Below are 21481 nucleotides of genomic sequence, written 5' to 3'. Positions count from 1 at the left end.
CCTCTGGAGTAGGTGTGCAGGTTGCTTGTGTTGTCCCCCAGTTGAAACAAAAGACGGAATGATCAGCGACGCACAACAGGGAACACCTCAGAGGCGATCCTCCCGCTCGCACCTTTGTCCAGATTTATGTGCTTCCTCTGTGGTTTCACGTTGGCTGCCGCTAGGTGAGCTCTCTGCGCCCACGTGCGAAGAAGCAAAACCCCTGTAGACTCAAACATCCAGAAAAACAAAAAAATGTATACCTTTAAAGCGGCACTTTCGCTCTTGTGCTCCGGCAGTACGCCGCTGCATCCGAAATTACTGGAAGCGATGGGTAGCGCGCTACTATACGCCTCTGTTGGCGATGGTGAATGGGGTGGTGGGAGGAAAGGCGGAAGTAGGAGCCCGCCGTATTGGTCCTGTGCTGAGTTCAGGAGTGTTGAAAGTCAACGCCGAGGCCGTCTCCTCCGAGAAAAGAAAAAGCAAGTTTGCGCGTCGTCGCTATCGATTCCACACACGAGCTTTCAGACGCACACACACACACACACACACACATACACACACAAATGCACGCGAGTATGGAGAAAAATAACGCTCAGACGCCACGAAACGCCCACTCGTGCTCTACAACGTGAAAACATCGTGCGCTCGCGTGCCTGTGCAGAGGGCATGCTCAACCTGACCCTCCGGCTTCACCGATCCACGTCAAAACCGCTGATATGGCTCTTGTTGTTGTTGTTGATACTGGCCCATCATCTGCTGCGGCATCCGAGGCATCGCTGCCATCATGTACGAGCCGTCAGGTGCGATGTGGTAGGCAACCTCTACCGCCTGCCCCGGCGACGGTGAGGCAGCAGCGTATACGATCGGCTGCTGCTGCTGTGGCGGCGGCTGTGACGTCATTTGGACACTCTGTGCGGGCTGCATCACCCTGTTCGCATCCGCCATATACACCGGCTGGTTGTACACCATCGGGTACAAGGCCATCTGTCCATCCGGGGCGCGCATCATCACCATCATCGTCTGCTGCATGCTCGGCGCAGCAAACTGCATCTGCTGCATTGTGTCAGCAACCGAAACGCTCTGTTTCGCCTTTTGCGTTGCCATCTGCTCACTCACCGACACCCGGCCATTTGGCGCGACTCGCATGCGAGGGAGCACCGAGCTCCGATCCTCCGCAGTGTCGGAGTTGGATCGCCCGATGCTGGACATCGACGACATCAGTGATCCGCTGTGGTTGAAGGTAGAAACGCTAAATGGCATGTGCGAAGAGGACGACTGCCGCGACTCCAACGGCGGCGAAGGCGGCGCAACGATCTCCGACACCTGGTAGTGCCCCAACGAGGAGCTGGCAGCGTTAAAGTCCATGTGCCGCGTAGCTGCCGACAATTCTATGCCGCTCTCCATCATCTCAGAGGGCAGCAGTTCGCCGCCACGCGACGCCACGTCCATGTGCACTGGCCGCGGGTGCGGGGACAAGGAGCTCCCGGCGGCCTTCGTAGCCATTGCCGCGTTCGGGTGCGTGAAGAAGACGTGAAAGCCATTCGACCTGCGGTCGTGTAGAGCGCAGTTGCCGCTGGAGTTGGCGCTGTTGTGATTTGTAGAGGCGAAGGAGTCCGTTCGACAGTCGCCGAAGCCACTTCTGCTCTTGACCGTCCACTCGGAAACGGATTGAATCGCCTGGGAGACGCGCTGCGGGATGCTCGTGATTGGCTCGTTTCCGGACGGTTGCCTCAGCGCCAATGACTCGTGCGCAGCACCAGCCTCTTCAGTCCGCTGCGGCACCGTGCGAGACACGCTCGCATCGACTCCCAAGTGAGCTGCTGCAGATACGCCGCACTTCACCTCGGGCGCATTCGACAGCGAGCGCTTCGGTGTCGTTGTCGAGTGCTCCGGTGAGTCCGAGTGAAGAAAGGACGTAGGGTTGTGCCGGCAGTCCGCATTCGACACAGTGGAGCTGCTGCCGTCATCGTCATCACCATCGTCCACACCGGCTGCGTAGTTTATTTTCAGTCTGAGAAAGTTGAGTACACGGTCCAGATCGTAGCTGACGTCGGACTCTTCTGCATCATCCGCAGCTGCCGCGGCGGAGGGTTTGCTCTTGACGTTCTGCTTCGGCCCACTCGCCGACACCGGGCCAGACTCATCTGTATCGGCAGCTGGTGTCGCCTCTGAAGCCGCGCTTGCCCATCGCAAGTCGCGCCAGGCCTGCTGTAACGGTGCCTCATGGGGCTGCGCGCCACTTGCCGGTGATGCCTGAGCAGCCCCTGCCGCGCTGTCAGCTTCAGCTGCCTGTGCGGAGCGCGGTAACGGCAATGGCAGCACCGCCGGTGCCGTCGCGACAGACTGTGACGACAACGCCGTGGGTGCTGGTGCCGAGGCCGAGATCTGGAGTGGTGCTGCTGCTGCGGCTTTCTTTGCAGTTGCCACACCCACCTTGTCCGGCATGGGGAAGGAGGCGGCGTTGTTGCTGCCTCGCTTTTCGCCACCCGCCGCCTCTCCAGCTGTTGTTTTGGCTGCGGCGGCCGGTGCTTTCACGGTTGCAGTGGCGGGCGCCTCATCCGCCAGCTTGTGCCCGTGGTGCGGCTTCGGAAGCGGGAACAGAACGGGCATGCTGGCGGCAGCCGGCTCCACCGCTTTTGCGTCCCCTGGAGATGGCACAGCTGCAGCGTCGCTGCTCGTGCTGGTCTTGTCCGCGGCCACTTTCGCCTTGCCGCCGGCCTTCTTGCCTTCGCCACTGTCTCTGGCCGCCTTCCCCTTGTCGTTCGTGGCCCCCACCTCGGCCCCCGCAGCAGCCGAGGCAGCACCGGTCGACGCCGTCGATTCCGTTAAACGTGCTGCTTTGGCGGCAGAAGCTGCTGCTGTCCTACCGTCCGGTACTGAGTTCTTCGACCGCACCGCCTCCTTACTCTCTGTCACAGCCGTCTGGCGGCTGGTCACCTGGGGACTCATCGTGGCCTCCGCGGCCTTCTTTAGGTTCTCTGTACGGGAGCGTGGCAGTGGAAGAGCGGGCGCCGAGGACGCAGCAGTTGGTGTTTCGGTGTCTGCTGACTTCTTCTGCCCCCATGAAGACTTGGATGTCCGCTGCTGCGGCGAACTCTGACCATCCTCCTCCCGCTCCGGCTTTGTCGCCGGAAACGGTGAAGCCGAGACACTAGAGGTCGTGGATGCCGGCGTCTTGACGCGCTCTCGCTCGTGTCGTCGATCTTTGTCGCGCTCCCGCTCCTGCCGTTCGCAACGAGTCTCCAATGGTGTCTCTGCGGCTGTCGAGCTGCGACTCGCGAGCGATGCGGCTTGCTCGTGGCGGAAGCTGGATGGGGTGGGGGAGCTCATGTCGGAGCGGCACATTGTTGAGGTGAAAGATGCGGTGGTGCAGTTGACAATCTTCTCAGGGGATGCGCTCCGCGACGCATCCAGGATGAGGTCGCTCTCATCTCTCGGAGGCACGGGTGCCGCCGCCTCCGTTTTCGTGCCGTTGGGACCACGGATCGGCTGAGGAGGCGGTTTCTCATTCTCCTCCCTCACAGCCTCGTCCACCGATGTCGGGTTCTGGGTCAACGACGCGGTGGACAGCTGTGACCGCGGATCCTTCTGATTGTCGTCGCGCTTCGACATGCTTGCACTCGACGCCGAAGTTCGCGGCGTCGCTGGTATTTTCGTCTCTTTACCTAACGCCGCAGGCGCCCCCCCTTCCTTGACAGGCGACACACCTGTGCCGGCCGGAGGCGCTGGCCAGGCCAGTTGCTCGTCGAATCCTTGTGCAACAGATCCCACTTCTCTGATGGTCTCCTTTCCCTTTTCGATCACCTTTGCCATCTCCACAAGTGCCTCTGCCACAGTCTCCTCCGATCTGCCCTCCCCCGGTACTGCACCACCATCACTGCCCTTGCCGCTGACGCAGACGTCAATCGCAGCAGCCGCGGCCTGAGTTGGTGCCTGCCATGAGCGTCTCATGGTGCTTGCAGTCGATGACGACGAAGGCTTTGCACCGCCAACATGTGGCACAGCTCTGTTTTTCGCACATGACGAGGACGTCGGCGCACTACAGTGGGGGCCGTTTAATACGCCACGCCAGCAGCACTGACGCCCTATCAAGGCTTGGACAGCGCCATCGTTGTGATCGCCTTTCGCGGAAGCAGCAGTCGTGCTCGTCGGCAAAGGTGACATGGTGGAAGCTGCCAATGCTGCGGCGGGTGTGCTTGTGGCCTCCGCTGAGGTCGATACCGCTGGTCCAGGGCTCGAGAAGGGTACGCCCTCCACGAACACGGCGTGCATTGTGGTGGAAAACAGCAGCATGGAGCCGAAAACGACTACGTTGAAGTGCAGCAGTTGCATGCCCTCTTCGCTCAAACCTTTGGAGAGAAGCTGCCAGAAAGTGATGCACGCAAGGCGAAGCAGGCTGAGCGCCCCCTCTTCCGTCGCCGGTTTGCCGCACCACACTGCGTACGCCGCCTTCACAAAGTTGGCGCGAGGGTTTGAGTCGTGCAGGCTCCACGTCAATGAGCCCGTTGTCCCGCGCATCGTCCCAGCTTTCATGTAGAGGTAGACGCACATCATCGCCACCCAGAGCAGCACGTACGCGCTCCCGCCCGGCTGCTTGTGCTCGCAGCGCGCAGCCATGAGAAACAACACTGCACCCGACTGAACGGCATTCGACAGGAACGCCAGCCCGCTCCACGGTACAACGTGGGCGAGCAGAAGCGCCACTACCACGTAGAAACCGACATAAATAACCGTGTCCTTGACCGCCTGCATCGGCGTCTCCCTCCACCCGCTGCCGACCAGCCACGGAGCCACAGTTAACAACGCCGCGGTGCCGAACACCGAGATGCCCGCCGCCGTCTCCATCAAGACGAGTGACAACCAGCACATCATCCCCAAGAAAAAGTAAAAGTCGACAAAGTAAAAGTACTCGCACCGCAGCCACGCGCACCCGTGAACGAGTTTTGCAACGACCGGGTGATGTCCGCCGACGCGCAGCAGCCGCTGCGGCAGCGAAAAGAGAGCATGAACAATCACCCGTCGCACGTCATCCAGCAGGAGCGTCTCGGCAAACAAGAGAGTGATGCAGAGGGAGGCGCAGTAGGCCGAGAGCACGCGGCGCAAGGGGCGCTGCAAAAATGTGACGGAGAGAACGGCGTCATCCACCTCCGACGATGGAATCCAATACATGAACCCCACCACCAGAGCCACCCCCAGCCCAGCCAACGACTTGACAGAGTACACCGGCAGCCACCCCACAACGTTTGCGAAGAAGGCTGCCACGGCTAGCCGCTGCATAGAGACCAGATCCATCGTCACCGCCAAAACGACAAACCACACCGTCTGCTCCACCAAGAACGCCGACGGCGAGTGAAAGCTGGAGTACAGGTACGACCGCAACGACTCTTGGCGAATCATGTTCGCCTTGCGCCCCAACAAGTACCGGACCAGGTTCCCACCCGTGCACGGACAGCCCGCCATGCCCCCGGGACTGCCACCGCCCATCCCAGTCGAGCCCTGCGGCCCACCGGCTGACGCGCCGTTGGCGCCGAATCCGCCACCGCTATTGGCCCCGAGCATCTGCCGCTTGGTGCTTTGGCTGCCTGCCCCGCTCAATATCGCCACAGGGCCGCTGCAGCCGCCCTCCGTCGTTGTCCACTCAAAGGTGCTGGGTGACAGGAAGCCGGTGCAGAACAGGCTCCAGCCTAGTTGTTCCTGAGTCACTTGAGAGAGGTGGGACACGCAAAAGAGAATCTCACCCATTACTGGCGACGCCCCACTCATCAGGTTGCTCAGGCGGCGGGAGTATGCGGCAAACACCATGAGGGTTGAGATCGAGATGAAGTGTCCCACAAGCATCAAAAACCCCTGCCGGTGGGTGAGCTCTTCCTCGACGAGCGCCGGCACGAGTGTGATGTTCTGTGGAATAATGAACCGATCCTCAATCGCGTAGCAGATGTCCATTAGGGCGTACTCCACTGGTCTCCACAAACGCTCCAGCACCGTCGCATGCTTCGCCGCATCGTTGCCGCCACTGCGATCCGCGCTCCACAGTTTTTCTGCCTCTGCGTCGGCTAACTCTGCTGCCGGAAAGACTGTCGCGCTGGTGCTGCTCATGACGCCGCCACCCGTTCCCTGCCCGCTGGAATGCCGGTGCGCGCGCCTCATGATCGTCTCACCCCGTGTACTTCAACCTACAATTGTGAACAATAACAAAGAACACGGTGACACCACCCGCAGCAGAAAAAACACGCGCGCACACACACACACACACACAAAGCCCTACGCAAACCAACCCCACCGCGCGTCTGCGCTGTGAAAACCTGCTCTCTACCTTGGCAATACTTTCTGCGTGTGTCTTTCACGTGCAATGGGCTTTCCAGTGTGCACGAGGCTGCTTCGTCACGTCCTTTACTCTGTCTTCAACTAGTGACCTCACCACCAGCGTTATGCCACCCACGCACACTGCCACGATCCTTAGATGCGCAATCTGTGGGATAACGTTAGAGTGCCCGGCGTGCGCGGAAGACGAGAAGCCAAGTGTGACGTGAAGTTGTCGAAGTCCTAAAGAGCGGCCAGCTAACTCGTTCCAATGCGAGCTGACCACGTCTGCGTTAGAAGGGCTTCTCGGAGGCGCGCAGACCACAGGAACAAAACAGAAGACACAGCACCGAATCACAAAACAATTGATGGCAAACGTGAGTTGGGAGGGAGCACGCAACACCAACAAGAAAACTGAAGGAAGAGGGATCTAGCACAGCGCGACGACACCGCAAAAGGGACGGGAAAAGGGTGGTCGGAAAAGCAGGGACAAAGCCTAAACGGGCGGGGGATAAAATAAACGAGCCCTCACACGGGCAACAACAACGGAGAGGAAGAAGGAGGTAATGCAAAGCACACACAAAAAAAAACCGCACAGAGAACACACACATGAGGGCACAAAAAGATGGAAAAGGGGGAAAAAAACGAAGCCAGCCAACATATAGTTTTCGTGCGCCAACGCAACTCCACACGACTGAGGAGGTTTCGTTTCAAATCCACACAAGCAAAGAGGCACAGAAGGGGTTAAAACAAAATGGAAAAATAACAGCACGGGTGCTCCCACAAAAAGCACACAAGGAGACCAGAAGGAGGGGGAGGGGGGAGGAGAGTGTCGGGGGAGGAGGGTGGAAGAAGGTGGGAAAGAGCGACACAGAGAAAGTGGAGCGGCAAAAACACAATAAAGCAAAACAAAGAAAACCGAAAAGTGCTGGGTGAGAGGTGGGCGACACGCCAAGGAAAGCAGAGAAACAGAGAAGAAAAACAGAAAGAAAGGCACAAACAAAGAAGTAAAAGTGTCCTCAATGAAAGCACTGCAAACACACACGCAGAGAGAAGAGCGCCACAGACGCGATCAGAGGATACGTGAAAGGTACAGACACAGACACACAAACACACAAAGAACTGAAGAGGAGAAAGCACGCGTGATCTACGACTCCGTCACGGAAAAAAAAAAGCGGTAAAACAGCTCAAAGAGCGAAGGCCACGTGACCGAGGAGGTCAAGAGTGGAGGGAGAGGGCAAGGTGGACAGCAGCTGCGTGGTTTGTGAGCAAGCTCTAGAAGAACGCTTTGTTACCACAGCACGTACTCACGTAAACACAAAGACAACTGCACACCTGTAAAAACACGCTTTCGGGTTTCAGCTGTTTTATTTTTTTTTGGGGGGGGGTACTTGTGGTAGACGCGGTCTTGTGTCTTCGTCTGTTGGCTCGGATCCCTCGTTGCCTTGCGTCGACGTGACGCACCTCTGCTTGGTTCCTTTTTTTTGTTGCGTGCACGCGTTCGTATCCGTGTATACTCTGCCACAGGAGCACACACATACAGTCACTCAAGAGAAAAGAAAAAAGAGAAAACGCACCGCCAACTCCGCGCCCTTCTTGAGTCGTACGCCGTTGTCTCGCAAATGTAAATATATACGTCGCCGATGCAGCGCCCAAAAAACACAGAGGAAAACACACAGACTCCCGCGAGTCGAAACGGGGAGGAAGTAAAGATGTATGAGTACTTCCGTTCCTTCGCCAGTGCAAGAGAGAAGAGGGGCGGGAAAGGAGAGGAAGAGAACACTATAGAGAAGGGAATAGGCCTTGTCAGCAGCAGCATAGGAATAGCTGACCAATCACATCAGCAGGGCGTGCACGATCGTGCTGCCTGCACCCGCCGCCCTATGACTCAAGGTGGCAGAAAGGTACTGTGCAATGGTTTGTGTTCTGCACTCACGGGAGTCCTAGTCAGCCCTTCCTTCCGACGTCCCCCGTTTCACCGAGTGAAGATGTAACAAAAGGGGGAGGGGCTAGATAACTGGGTCTTGGTTCTAATGCACTCAGGGGAGTGGGAAGAGACCTTGAAGGAAGCTGAGAAGTCGAGCGTGAAGGCAGGAATCCGCAATGAAAAGGAAAGAAAAGAGCATCACAGGATGTATCGATGCACGCACTTCGGTGGTTGATCCTGATATCGTCGTTTTTTTTTTGGTTTCGTTCGGTCTGACCGTCTGTAAAAACGCGGCAAAGGGAGAACGTTGAAGAACACCCTTGATGAGAAATGAGACGGAAGCTCTTTGGGAGGACAACCAAGCCTCACTGACTGGCTGTGGAAGAAGAAGAGGGAGAGGAGGCGTGAAAGCAGAGGAGGTCGCAGGGGGGGGGGGCAGACGGCGATCGGCGGACGTAAGCGTCCACTCTCTAAGGACACCGGTCACCTCGCTACGTATATCTATACAGGAAGAGAGTTCAATGGGAGGATTTCACTGCAGACACAGCCTCAGCGTAAACACGCACGTTAACGAGTTGAGCGCACGCGAACGCACACAGGTCCGTGCGTGAATTGCGGCTGCATGTGCACGCCTTGCTGTGTAGATACAGTGAAACGCGCTACACCACCTCTTGCACAAGCACCACAACTCTGTCGATCGCGCGTCCCCTCGAGTACGTTCGGATCTGCGATCTCGTCTATTTCCCGTCTTTGGCACTCCCTCGATCAGGGAGGACTACAAACGCAACGCCGCGTGTGCGGGAGCGCGTGTGTGTCGGTGTAGAAGAGAAAATGGAAGGTGGGAACGAGACTTCCCGCACGCAGACACAAACAATGGCGTCGAGATGACAGCCAACAAAAACGACGAGGTGCGCTCTGAAGGACGTGAAATATGGCGTGCGCACCAACATATGTCCGTATACGCGTGAGTTTCGGTGCCGATGTGTATGCGCGTGCGAACAAGCAGGCAGTCGTCGTCGTTGCAGGAGAGGGGAGAGGGAGGTGCAGCCAAGGAATGAGAAGAAAATGACGTGTGCGCGTGCACACGCTGGACTGTCGAGGGATGTGTAAAAGGGGTGTGTGGGGAGGGGTCGAAGACACAACAGAGAGCGCGCAAGCGGCTCTTTTTCGTGAATCGTTCGGGCAGTAGTTCGACACCGATTCACAGAGCAGCAAGTGCGCGTGCCCCTCGTTTACAGGACGCCACCTGTGAGCAGAAAAAAAAATCTCTTCGAAGAGCGTTCCCACCAGCTAATCGGACGCGAGCCGTCGTCTCTTTCTTTTTGGTCGCGAAACGCCCCGCCTTCGAGCTGTCCAAGACACCGCAAGAGCAGTACAAGGGCGGGCGAAAGCACACAGACAGAACAGGAGAAGAAAATAAATACGCAATACAGCAAGAAAGGAACTCTTTTGGGAAACATGCCCAGCTCCTCCTCCAGTGCAGAGGGAATGTAGACGCTCGTGCCAACACAGACATCCAGGCGCTCACATCCGCTCTCGCTAATCTGCCGGACAAATCCACCATCGCGACACCGCGAGCGTTCGCCGTGCTCGAAAGCGCAGCTGTATTACTTCTTGAGTTTACCAATGCAGTACTCCACCAGAATGGGTTTCACCCGTTCAGAATTGTGGTGCTCGTGAAACATCACGGACCCGTCCTTGCCGGCCGACTCCAAGATAATCAGCCCGCCGGGGTGCCGCATCGTAACAAACTCGGCATCCAAGTGATAGACATGCCCGTCCACGATGACCCAGTAGTCCTGCGAAGTGCAATGCATTGCTACTTCCTCACGTGTGTACTCCTTCATCGCTACACGCTAATGAGAACAAGCTTTTAGGCGGGGTTCCCGGCTACATATATATATATATATGCGTACACGTCTAGAGAACAGGTGTAAAAGGGACGTTACTCTTAGTTTTCGCTTGATGCTATGCAACGCGTCGAGCAACAGAGCAACAGCGGGTCAGCGCCCGAAACGTGGGAGAGCAGAGCAGGGTCGGCAAGCGAAAGATAGCCGAGATGTACGGACCGACTACCCAACGTCGGAGGGAGGGGCACATTGCAAGAAGTCTGATTGCTGCCAGGAAGAGAGTTGAAAGTCGAAGGAGATGCGAAATGAAAGGGAAGGATGGAGATGGCGAGTGCCGCATCACACAGGTGAGAGTGTGTGTGTGTGTGTGTCGACTAGGGAACAGCGACACAGCTGAACCGCTCCCATGAAAGGCAAGCGTCAGAGAAGTCGACTGTGCGAAGAGAAAATACCTTAGCTTTCCCCTTTGTTTTGTGGCGCCCACACGTCGATGTCTGACTAGACACATTCGGCGAACATGCACGCACGTGCTCTCGTGCTTCAGTATTGCTTTTATGTCGAGTAACGTTTTCGCTTTCCCTTTTTTTTTGGGAGGGGAAGAGGGGGGAGCACCTGGATGTGCTCACGCAGCTCTAACACGCACAAAAAGTCTCATCAGTTTTAGCGGGCCAGATGCGCCCAGCGCATAGATGGCATAGGACGACTCCTGCTCTTGCGACAGCACAATGAAGCAAACAATGAAAAGAATCAAAGCCACCGCGAGTCATCGAGCACCTTCACGTTTCCTTGTCCCATCCCTGCGTGTATCTGTGTGCTCTGCATCTTACTGCGGCGCACCAGGCTTTTCAATCTCCTCAATAGTTCGGAGAAGGTGCTTGATGCGGTACTCGCTCTTCATCACCTGCGCCCGCAGGCGGGCGTTCTCCTCCATGAGCTCGTCACGCTGAGCGCGTATCGTCTCGCATTCATCGCGGTCCTCGCACATGAGTTTCAGCAGCTCACGCAGACGGACCTCCACTTCGGCACCGCTGGCAGCGGCGCCGGCGCCGTTTTCCAGCTTCATCCTCAGTGCCTGAAGCTGCTTCTCAGCGCTTGTTGCACGCTTCTCCAGCTCCGCCACCTGCGCCTCAGTGTGCTGCTCCGCGGACATGTGTAGGTGAGTGCCAAGGATGGTTGCTGACAGACTGACAAGGCGACTGGGCCTCAGCATGCGAGCAGGAAAGGCTTCTTCGTTGTAAACCAGAGAAAAAAACGAGCGAATCGACTTTCCCCTTTCTCGCGGAGTATGTTTGAGACGCGCGACTGCACCGTTATTACGAGAGGCGAGTAGAGAAGGATGGCGTGCGACGGACACTATGCTCGGCCTTCTGTGTATGTGCCTGTGTGCGTGCGTGCTTGGAGAAGAGCAAACAGAAGAGGGAGTCGAGCAGGAAGCGACGAATGAAATTGCCGTGCCGAGCGACGAGCGGTCATGGAGGGGGAGCAACACACATAGTCATGTTCATCTTTTGGTTCTTCTGGGGGAGAGCGGTATGCTGACGAAACCGCTTTGCCACAAACAAAAAGGCGACGAATGGTGATCGATGCCTTTTTTCATCTCGCACCGCGTGGTTCGCTGCACAGCCGTCACGGATACAAAAAAAGAGGGGGGGGGGGCGTACGCTACACAGGGTGCAGCGCCAAGGGCATCTCCCTCCCCCCTCCCCCGCGAGATACACACAAAAAGCAGAAACAAGGGTTTCACCGATCGCAGGTGCACAGGGGCTCATAGCAAAGACACTTCTTCGGCAGCAAACGGTGACGGAGAGACCAAGAACGCGCACCTAGTGCGATGCAGAGGAGACAACAAGCAAAAACGCGGCGAAGAGCACGGAGGATGCGCAAACGGAAAAAAGGGGAACAACAAACAGCCGACATCGGAACTGCTACCAAACAACGAAAAAAAAAAAAACAGAAGACACACGTGAGGGTCTCGCCACAGGGGTACGAGGAAGTGGAGGGCACTAGCGATAGCAGAGGTCGTTGTTCGCGAGGCACTGTCGAACACAGCTGAGCTGAAAAAGCCCTGCCACATATGCGTACAAGCGAAAGAACCCCGAGAAAGGCACGCTCGCGGGCGGGACACAGGCCCCCCCCCCCGAAAAAACGAACCACTCCGAGAAGGTGACGGGAAATCGCAAGAAGAACAAATAGCGAGCGCCGTTGCTATCGTCCACTGACGAAGGCAGCAAAGAAGAGAATCACACGAAGGGCACGGAGCCGCAGAGGACAGAGACACGGCACGGCCGCCTCACGCCTCCACATTTGCTCACAGATATACGCCTCCTTTTCCTGCTCTCTCTCTCTACCCGCCACCGCCAAATAACAAAATCGAAAAAAAAAAGGTCTCCCAATGCGTGACAGACAAGCGCTTGTCTACTTCCCCTCGAGTAGGAGTTGCCGAGCTTCTTCGACAATCATCTGCAGCTCTGCCAACGTGAGCTGTTCAAAGGTCTTATTCTGCGCCACCAGAAGCTGCCGCACACGGGTGCGCGAAGACATATTGGAATCACAGTGGGGCGGTGATACTGCTGGTGCTAAGGCGGTGTGGAAGACATCAGCAGAAACGCTTGTATCTTGCCCTACATCGGCCCTTCCGTTGCCGGAGGTGAACGCCGCGACGGTGCCCCGCGGTGGGGACAGGTGTGCGACCGCACCTGAGCCAGTGATAGAAGCCGGCTTAGTACCGTGGCTGTCACGCTGACGTGCGGATCCGTCTCCATCCGAGGCACCGGCTTTTCCACCAAGGCCAATCTCACTGGCGAGCGGGGCCAAGTTCCGGTTCGCCCAGCCAAACAGCACATCCAGGACGGTTGGCGCCTCCTCCTCCATCCGTTTCCCCTCAGAGACTGCTGCTGCTTCACTGCCTGGTTGACTGATGTTTGTCACCCTGGTCTGCTGGCGACCAGTAGAGGACGCCTGTCGCACAGAGGGCAGCAGATCGTTCTCCGTCATGTGTGGCGGTGGCTGCTGTGGCTGCATTATCCCCGAAAGTGACGGCGGCGCCTTGGTGAGTGCGCGCATGCTTGCTGAGCCCACGTTGTGCGACGTCACTTCAGCGCTACCAGACGTGGAAGCTGTGGCACAGGCCGGATTCATCTGTCCGTCCTCACCGTAGTTCTCCCAGAATAGCAAGGACGACTGCAGTGTCGCAAGACAGTACGACTCCTCCGTTGACATGAGGGCGGGACAACGGAACTTTTCAATGTAGAGCACGTTCTGTACAAAGCTCAGCGGACGAGCGCGGAGCACAAGCAAGAGAAAGCAAGGCAAAAACTCATCAGCACCGAACGCCAGCGGAACACCACCGGCGTTCCCGGAGGCGGCGGTTTTGGCAGCCTTCTCTGCTCGCTTGGCTTCGCGGCGCTGTCCAAGAATGTCACCGACCGCGAGGCTTAACAGCTCGCATGACCGCATTCCACACCGCAGCTTCTCTCGCGGAGACTTGAAGAAGTCCATGCCATCCAGCTCAAACATCGCCTGGCCCCACACGTGGTGCCGCTCCACCTCTGGCAGCGCATCCAAATCAGCTGGCGCCATGTTCTCCAGCCGGAGGAGCTTCTGCTGCATTCGCTCGTTTTTGCGCCGCTCGTCCTCAGAAACGTTGAAGAGTTGGTGGTAGAGGCGTGACGTGACGTACCGTTCCACGCCCTCCTGCATTATCGTCATCCGCTCTTTGTCCACGGAGAGACGCGGGGTCCTGCGCAAGAGCGCGTGGCACCTCTCCACGAACTTATTGTACACAGCACTACTCTGAATCGGCTGCTGCAAGTGCTGATTGTTCGACACGTACTCGCTCATCACCTTCGCCAGCGAGCCTGCGCACCGCAGCGACATCAGCCGCTCAAACTCGCTGTAGAAGATCTCATTGTCGGCGGCCACGACACGGCGGTAGTCCTTGATGCACTCGCGGCTGTACTCGTGGCAGAGAACATTGGCGTGCATGCTAGTCGTGGCGACAGTAGCAGCCTTTGTGCCTGCCGCTCTAGACACGTTTGGAGGGCAGCCAACACCAGCCACAGCAACGACTTGGTGTCCCTGCGCAGAGGGGAGCGAGTGGGACAAACACGGTGCCGCAATCACCTTATCTTCAGCGCTGGCAGCGCCGCTACTGTTCAACGTTTCCTTCACCGAGAGAGTCGATTCGCTGCGCTGACGCTGCCGCTCGCTGATGTGCGTGTACTTGGCCACGTAGGCCTCCAGGTCAGGATCCTCCGGCGGTTCAGCTTCGAAGTCCTCAATCACGACCGTTTCGGTAACGGACCCTTCGCAGGAGTTGGTATCTGTTGCGTCTGTTCTGTTCGCCGCCGCCACGCAGGCTGCTGAAGGCGCCGATAGAGCGTACTGTTCCGACGATTGCTTCATGTCCGCTGTCACGTGTCCAGCGTCCTGGCCCCCCATCAAAAACGGTATGTCTACCAGGGTGGTCGTGAGCCTTGGCGCGCTCATCTTCGTCTCGATTTCGGAAACTGCGGACACTGTGAGCTTGTACAGCGTCTCCCTGACGAGGCGCACTTCATCCGAGTCCATCAAAGGTTTGTCGATTATGAAGATTTGTAGAGACGAGGGATGGCATGGAAGATCGCCAGCGGCTGCGGCGGTACCGTCAGCACTGGCACCGCAACCTCTTGGTCGGAGCGCATCGGCATCAGCAAGGACCGCGACTTGGCCAAAGTGGCCGAATCGTTTCACATGGTCCAGATCTTCGGCGAAGGAGCCGCGCTGACCGCTAAGGTTGGTGAACTCGGAGTTTCCAAAGCCGTCGAAGTGCAGGAGGTGATACTCGAGAAACCGGGCGAGGGCAGCCCTGAAAGCGTCGGCGTTCTCTGGCGGAAACGTCACGCCGCCGGTCCGCCTCCCATCATTCGTGGCGTCAGTACCCTGTTGGGGAGATCCGCCCCTCTCTGCCGCGTCGTCTTCCCCACCAAAGAGCGCCGAGAGCGGTGGTGCGGCTTTGGCGCTCGACTCGGTGGATAGACGCTGTGCAGTAGCTACAAAGTACGGGGCAATGTGCAGCACCTCGAGCGAGACCTGTCGCGGCACCAAAAAAGCCTCACAACGCCCCTTCAGTTCCAGAGAGGAAAGGAGGCCCCCGGGTAGAATACTCTGCAGCAAGACGTTGTGACGCAGCTCATAGTGCTTCACTGCATCCCGTGTGTCAAGTGAAGGCATTGACTTCTCCAACAGTTGCGAAGAACACAGCAAAAGGGCTACAAACAAAAAAACAAACGGTTCCTTCCAGGCAGTACAGGCGCTGAGGAGTACTGTGCGAAGGAGCGACAGCACACATAAAAACTGGCTCTCAATGACTTTGTCGTGCAGAGCTCTTCACCAATGGCGCACCTGTCCCACTGGAAAGGCACTGCGATATTGCTTTTAAGGTGCGTGGACAGTCAGACAGGTACAGAGAACAGAGATCAAGAGATATCTCTTCTGACACACACACACACACACACACACACCACGAGAACTGAACGAAAAAGACGAAGAGTGTGAAGCAGAAGCAAAGGCCAGTGAAAGGAGCGGGCAGCGAGAGAAAGAGAGAGGTGAGCAGCAGCAGCAGCAGCAGCGGTGCGAAGCACATCTCATACACCTCAACGCTAACGGGCACCGTTTTTTTTTTTCGCATTCGAAAGAGATGGCGAAGCGTTTTTCAGAGAAGACGGGAGACAAAACAGAAGAGGTAGAGAGACACCGGAAGACATGAAAAGAGCAGTGATCGTCATCGATGGACGGGGCCTGCGCATGTCAGCGGGGCAAGTGCACGCAGAACTCTTGGAGCGTACAAGCAAAGGCGCGGCAGCTCCTTGTCACGTGCTCGAGACCCTTGGAGAGCTGCCCTCATTCAATGACGCGCCCCGGAGTCGCCAGAGAGCATTCGTAGTACAAGGAAAGCCCTTCTTAGTGAGCAGCACGGCGCTGCCCCTCCTCTCCCCTCCCCTCTCCCCCCCCCCTCCCTGACGAAAAGTCAATGGCTGTGCACCCGACAGAGGCACTCGAACGAGTTGGCATCGACCGTCTCCTTTCCTGTCGATGGGTAGTTGGCTTATCAAGTCAACCGTGAACACATAGAGAAGATGCGCTTATTCGCTTCTTAAACACTCCCCACAAGAGAGACGTGCACATCATTACCAGTTAGACGCGAGTCACGCATGCGCGCGCACACACACACACACTCATCGGCGCACAGGCGCAGAGACGGAGAGACACCAGTGTAGACTTGCACCTTGATGAAACAACTTTCCGAAAGCGGTGCCAAAGAAGCGTGAGCTAAGCGGCCCCCGCAACGCCCTTCTTCGGCTCTCCGTCCCATGCCTCCCCAAGACTAGAGGCATCGGCAAAAAGCCGTCCAACGTGCTCCCATCGCCCTGCAAGGACGCTGACGGGCGGCGATACTTTCGCTACTTCTCACTTCTCTTCGATGCACTACTGCTGACCTTCTTCGCTACGCCGCTTGTCCAGTGCGCTGTCAAGTCCATCTTGAACTTGGCAGACTGAACCCCAAAGAGCTTCAGAAGCTGCGCGGCCTCCGCGCTGAGCGTGTCACCCGGCTCGCACACGGTGGTGTCTTGCAGCAGCACAATGACCCCGCGATCCAGCTTAATGGGAAGACCAAGCTTGGCGAGGTGGTCAAACATGCTGTGCGGGAACTGCGGCAGCGGACCGCCCTTGAGCACGAGCGACTCCGTAGCCGTCTGCCCGGTGCGGGCGTAGACTGGGGCTCCAACAGTTGCAAAGTATTCCTTTACTTCCTTCTTGCTGAGGTTCGTGAAGAGCAGCCCACACAGTCCCGTGAGAAACGGTGACAACTTGTGCAAGTTCTGCCTCTGCGCGCTCTCCTCATCCCGTCCGATGGCGATCATCATGACCTTGTTGTTGCCCAGGAAGATGCGGCTATCTCCGGCGCGCTCCTCGCGAATCTGCTGCAGGATGTTGGTGCGGATGTTGTGGAGCTGAAAGGTGTAGACATCACTGTAGTCCTCCAACGCCTCGCGGATCCGCTCAATGAGCTTGTCCTTGTCCTCGCGCGTCTTCGCCTGCGTCTTGGTGAGCGGAACAATCTTGGCGCGCTTCGATTTCGGCATCTTCGTGTGTGCTTTCGTTGGAACGGAGAGGAGGGAGGGGTGGGGTGGGGTGGGAAAAAGCGTTGAGCTACTCCTGCTCCTGTCGGTAGTTGTCTCGATGCAGAGATAGTGGTGCGTGAGCAAACACTAGAGGCCCCTCCGTCTGTCTGTATGGATGTGCCGCTTTGCGATGAGCCACTAACTCGGATTTGGCACGGAGCATTGAAGCGATGGCGGAGCGGCGAAAAAAAAGGAGAAGGTTGACCGGTGAGGTGAAGTCAGAATGGGCGAAAACGAAAGGAATCGCACCCGAAAGAGGGACAGATCGACACCGGCACAAGCCCATGAGGAGGAGGCGGACACCCATGGGGCACTTTCACAGAGTGCCCGAGTGCATGTCAGAGCGTAAGGCACCTGCGGGCCCTTTCAGTTGTGTGGCCATCCGCTCTTATCCCAAGCAAAAAAGCATCCGTGTAGACGATGAACAGAAGCCCACTCATACCTAGCTACCCTGTTTTGCATCACCGCCACGCCAAGCGGTGCGCAGGAAACGAGCCTAACGTCGTCCAGGTGCCCCATTTCACTGATGTGTTTCTCCTTCCCCCAGCAGAGATGCGACAACGTTGGTTCTTTGCTGTAGCCCCACGATAAAAGTCTGTAACGTGTCAAGCAATGATGGCATAAAGAGCCACATGGATAGAAACAGAAAAAAAAATTGCAGCCAAAAAAAAGGGGTGCACCGGAGGTGGCACTGGCCGCAAACAAGCATGAAGAAAAAGGGGGCAGACGGATTATATATATATATTTCAACCAGTATATAGATCGATATACTGGAGACGAAATCGGAAGAAAAAAAAAGAGAACATCGTAGAAGAGCAAGAACTGACAGGGAGTGCCATGGATTGTACCGATAGCTGCGTCGTTGTGAACGCGCGTGAAGCAAGTAGCAAGAGGAAACGCGCCACCATACACGGGGGAGTCTCACAGAGTCGGGAGGGGGTTACCGAACCAAAAAAAAAAGGCGGGAGGGGAGGTGGGGGGGGGGGGGTGCCCTTCGCATTCGCATTCCGGTCTCTGCAGTCCGCCTTTTCCCCTTCGCGGCGGTGCGATGCTCGTCGTGTCCTTTCATCATCCTCAGACCCCCTTCCCCTTTTTTTTTCGTCTCCCTTCCATGACGCTTTCGTGCGACGCGGAGGCAAAGAGGGGAAGGGGGGGGGGAGGAGGGGCGTGGGAAACCATACAAGGGAACAGGAGTAGGAAACATGGAGCGAGCAGGGGGCGTCACGCATACGCACTTCCCGTCTTCGAATGAGAACGAGAGAAAAAAAGGGAGGTTCCCTCTTCGACACGTCGACGACAGAAAAAAAAAAGCATGAAGGAAGACAAGCCAAAGGAGCATATGGACAAGAGAAGAAAAGGCAAGTGCAACAACAGAGAAGGGGGGAGGCGAGCCCCGGTACCGTTGGCCGTGACCACGCATCAGTTGTAGCGGCCAAAGACACGAATTCCGAAGCAATAGATGTAGTCCGTCGTCGAGAAATCAACGTCGCGCGGCCAGTGATGACCGCCGCCCTTCACGCGGACAAGTTCCACCTGACTTGTACCGTTCTGCAGATGTGGGGGGCCGTCGCGCTGCACCCGCACCTCACACCTCTCCTTGGGAACAGAGCCAAAGGGAAGATGGTGTGGTCGACGGTGGTTCACAGCAACCTGCCTCGGCACGTCCTGCTGTGACAGTTTTTCCTTCAGATACAGGTGCGGACGCAGATGGAAATCCATGCTTTCGTGGTGGTTCCGGCTACTGACTTTTCTATGGTAGACCTCCTTATCATCGTGCTTCTCGTGCGCCTTCGCGTTCTTGGCCTTCGTGCGGTCCCGCTTCTGACAACGTTGATCGCGAGACCACCGCTCGTGCGTAAGTCGGGTCACGTGCCTCCTGCTCTCCTGCCTGACACTGAGATACTCAGCCTCCATGCGTGAGATACAGCGTTCTCCGTCAGCCAGAGCTGTATCCTCTACCGTAGACAATGCATCCCCTGTCTTATTCGCCACCGCATCCATGCCCCAATAGGGATTATCCTCCAAACCGGTCTGCAGCTCCTCGGGCTCCCCATCGAACGTCGGAAGTAACCCCGCAGGCTTCCGCACGCTGCAATTGGTGTAGATGGTGTTCACGTAGGTATCGGTAGAGATGGTGGTGCTCGTCTCGTCCGTACACCCGTTTCGCTCTCTCCACCCCTCGAGGTTCTTCACCATTGATGGAAATCCAAGGAGCTTGTTACCGTCCCACGGCACCAAGAGATCCGCGGTACCGTGCACCATCAGCACGCTCGTGCGCGCGGTCGACGAGGCTTTTTCGACGGCAGCAGTGCAGGCGGCAAGCGCGGCATCATTTCCAGGGCGAATCTCAACAACACCGCTGACGGAGGCGACAGCGCGGAATATTTCGGGCGCGTCGCACGCCAGCACCTCCGCAAGCATGGCACCGTTGCTGAATCCGGCGGCCATTACGCGGGTTTTATCAATGCAAACGCTCTGCGACAGTTCTGTCACCAGCTGCTTTGCGAACGCCACGTCGTTGGGTTTTTCTCCAAGGAAGCCGCAGCACATGCCCGCGTTCCACCCTGTGCCGAGGTACCCCAGAGACCCGCAGACACTCACAAGCACGAAACCGTCGAGCTCTGCATACGGCACAAAGCCGGTACCGTCCAGGAAGCGCTTGCAGTTATCATTCAGACCATGGAAGAGCAGCAGCAGGGCACCCGGCTTCGGGGCCGTGGGGTAGCTCGTCGGCACGTAGACCACAGCCTCGCGCTCTGTATTCTCCAGGGTCTTGAACGTAACCACGGTCTGTTTTCCCTTAGGCAGCCCGGGCACATCCCGTGCGCAACCGTCGGCCTCCTTAGAGATGAGGCTTGAGATGTAGATCTTCTCACCATTGTCGTTCAACTCGCGGATGAGCTCGTGGATGTCAAAGTTGTCGCTGAGGGATGTGACCACGGAAATCGGGTCCTCCCTTGCCGCGCGCATCGCGTGAAAGTTCGTCCAGAGGTAGAGTGGCGCGATGAGGAGCAGGACGCACGCCACCGTGACGCATCTCAGCCATTCTGCGCGCGACCGAGTGACTTTCCGAGGCGGTGCGTCGAGCATATCCCCTTTTAACGGTGTTTTCTCAGAGGACGCCCCCGTGGCGTCCTCGAAGACGACCTCCCCGTCCGACATGGGGTAAAAGCAGAACGGGGGAACTGACAGTTGAAAAGGCGAAAGGGTTAAAGAAAAACGGTAACGGCGCCGTGAGCTGAGAGAAAGGTGAATGTCGCGCACGCGTTCAAGACATCTGGTGAATAGGACGTCTGGCTCATGCGGATGTGTGGCGCATGCCTCCCCCACCAAAACAAACAAAAAACAAAACAAAACAAAACGAAAAAACAAAAGGGAGAGAGGGACGTGGTTGTGAAAGAAACGTTTCGCATCATCGGCAGCGCACATGAAGACGCAGGCAGAAGAGAAAGCGCACATACAAGAGAGAGTGCGCTACAGAGAGAGAGAGAGAGAGACGTGAACGCCAGTGTACGCCGATGGCGCTTGCAGCTGCAGCAGAGAACACGGCAGATAACGAAAGCGAAGAAGGCGAGGCGTTGCGGAGGCGCCTTTGTGGTCGAAGCATCACTTCAGCGGCCTGCACCCCGATTTACTGCATCGAGGTGGTGGACAGAGAACGCGCACACCACTGCAGCCAGTTGTCTCCGCGTCCACTAACGTGCCCTTTGGCCTTCGAGCAGTAGAAACCCATGAAAACACATACACACCTGCATGCGCAAGCAGCATGAAGCGAATCAGAGGAGCAGGCGCACATACACGCAGAGACTCGGACAACGAAATAAGAATGGTGCAGAAAGAGGAGCGTCGCGCACAGAGGCCGAGGCTTTGCTCCCGGTAGGGCGACAACCCAAAAGATCGCAGCGCCATCGATGGCGGTCCCGTAGAGTCGGTTAAAGGAGATGGCAGAAGACGAGAGCACATGACAGGAGGAGTGAGAGCGGGAGGCCTACAATCGCGTAGAGGGTGCCGTGCGACACATACAACATGCCCGGCGCGGGTACGCAGATTTCCTTCTCTTTTTTTTTTGGCTTCAGCGGTTTCCTTTCATTTTGCTTCTTCTTTTTGTTTTGCGCCGTCTTTTTCGGACCCTTTCGTCCAATGCGTGTCCGTCGTTTGGGTCGTTGTGTAGCCGTGCTGCACTTCAGGGTAGGGGAACGGCGACCGCTGGCAGCATCGCCACCGTCATGGTGGCTCGTAATCGAAAACAAGGACAGCGA

At 57.1% G+C, this 21481-nt stretch overlaps 6 protein-coding genes across 6 annotated transcripts; all 6 read right to left on the bottom strand.

The window, feature by feature from the left end:
• Nucleotides 1-684: 684 nt before the first annotated feature.
• Nucleotides 685-6129, bottom strand: LMJF_36_4680 (conserved hypothetical protein; the record flags this gene model as incomplete). Its single annotated transcript, XM_001687001.1, has 1 exon — nt 685-6129. The coding sequence occupies one exon, from the start codon at nt 6127-6129 to the stop codon at nt 685-687; it is 5445 nt and encodes a 1814-aa protein (XP_001687053.1).
• Nucleotides 6130-9816: 3687 nt separating this feature from the next.
• Nucleotides 9817-10056, bottom strand: LMJF_36_4675 (putative cytochrome b5 1; the record flags this gene model as incomplete). Its single annotated transcript, XM_001687000.1, has 1 exon — nt 9817-10056. One exon carries the CDS (start codon nt 10054-10056, stop codon nt 9817-9819), a length of 240 nt encoding a protein of 79 aa, XP_001687052.1.
• Nucleotides 10057-10882: 826 nt separating this feature from the next.
• LMJF_36_4670 (conserved hypothetical protein) lies at nt 10883-11269 on the bottom strand (the record flags this gene model as incomplete). Its single annotated transcript, XM_001686999.1, has 1 exon — nt 10883-11269. The coding sequence occupies one exon, from the start codon at nt 11267-11269 to the stop codon at nt 10883-10885; it is 387 nt and encodes a 128-aa protein (XP_001687051.1).
• A 1205-nt stretch (nt 11270-12474) lies between these two features.
• Nucleotides 12475-15270, bottom strand: LMJF_36_4660 (conserved hypothetical protein; the record flags this gene model as incomplete). Its single annotated transcript, XM_001686998.1, has 1 exon — nt 12475-15270. One exon carries the CDS (start codon nt 15268-15270, stop codon nt 12475-12477), a length of 2796 nt encoding a protein of 931 aa, XP_001687050.1.
• A 1229-nt stretch (nt 15271-16499) lies between these two features.
• LMJF_36_4650 (putative 60S acidic ribosomal protein) lies at nt 16500-17183 on the bottom strand (the record flags this gene model as incomplete). Its single annotated transcript, XM_001686997.1, has 1 exon — nt 16500-17183. One exon carries the CDS (start codon nt 17181-17183, stop codon nt 16500-16502), a length of 684 nt encoding a protein of 227 aa, XP_001687049.1.
• Nucleotides 17184-18641: 1458 nt separating this feature from the next.
• On the bottom strand, nt 18642-20384 carry LMJF_36_4640 (conserved hypothetical protein; the record flags this gene model as incomplete). Its single annotated transcript, XM_001686996.1, has 1 exon — nt 18642-20384. The coding sequence occupies one exon, from the start codon at nt 20382-20384 to the stop codon at nt 18642-18644; it is 1743 nt and encodes a 580-aa protein (XP_001687048.1).
• Between the last annotated feature and the right edge of the window lie 1097 nt (nt 20385-21481).

This window comes from Leishmania major, chromosome 36 (genome assembly GCF_000002725.2).
Source record: "Leishmania major strain Friedlin complete genome, chromosome 36".
In the NCBI taxonomy this organism is placed as follows: domain Eukaryota; phylum Euglenozoa; class Kinetoplastea; order Trypanosomatida; family Trypanosomatidae; genus Leishmania; species Leishmania major.
This window is presented reverse-complemented; position numbering and strand designations above follow the sequence as displayed.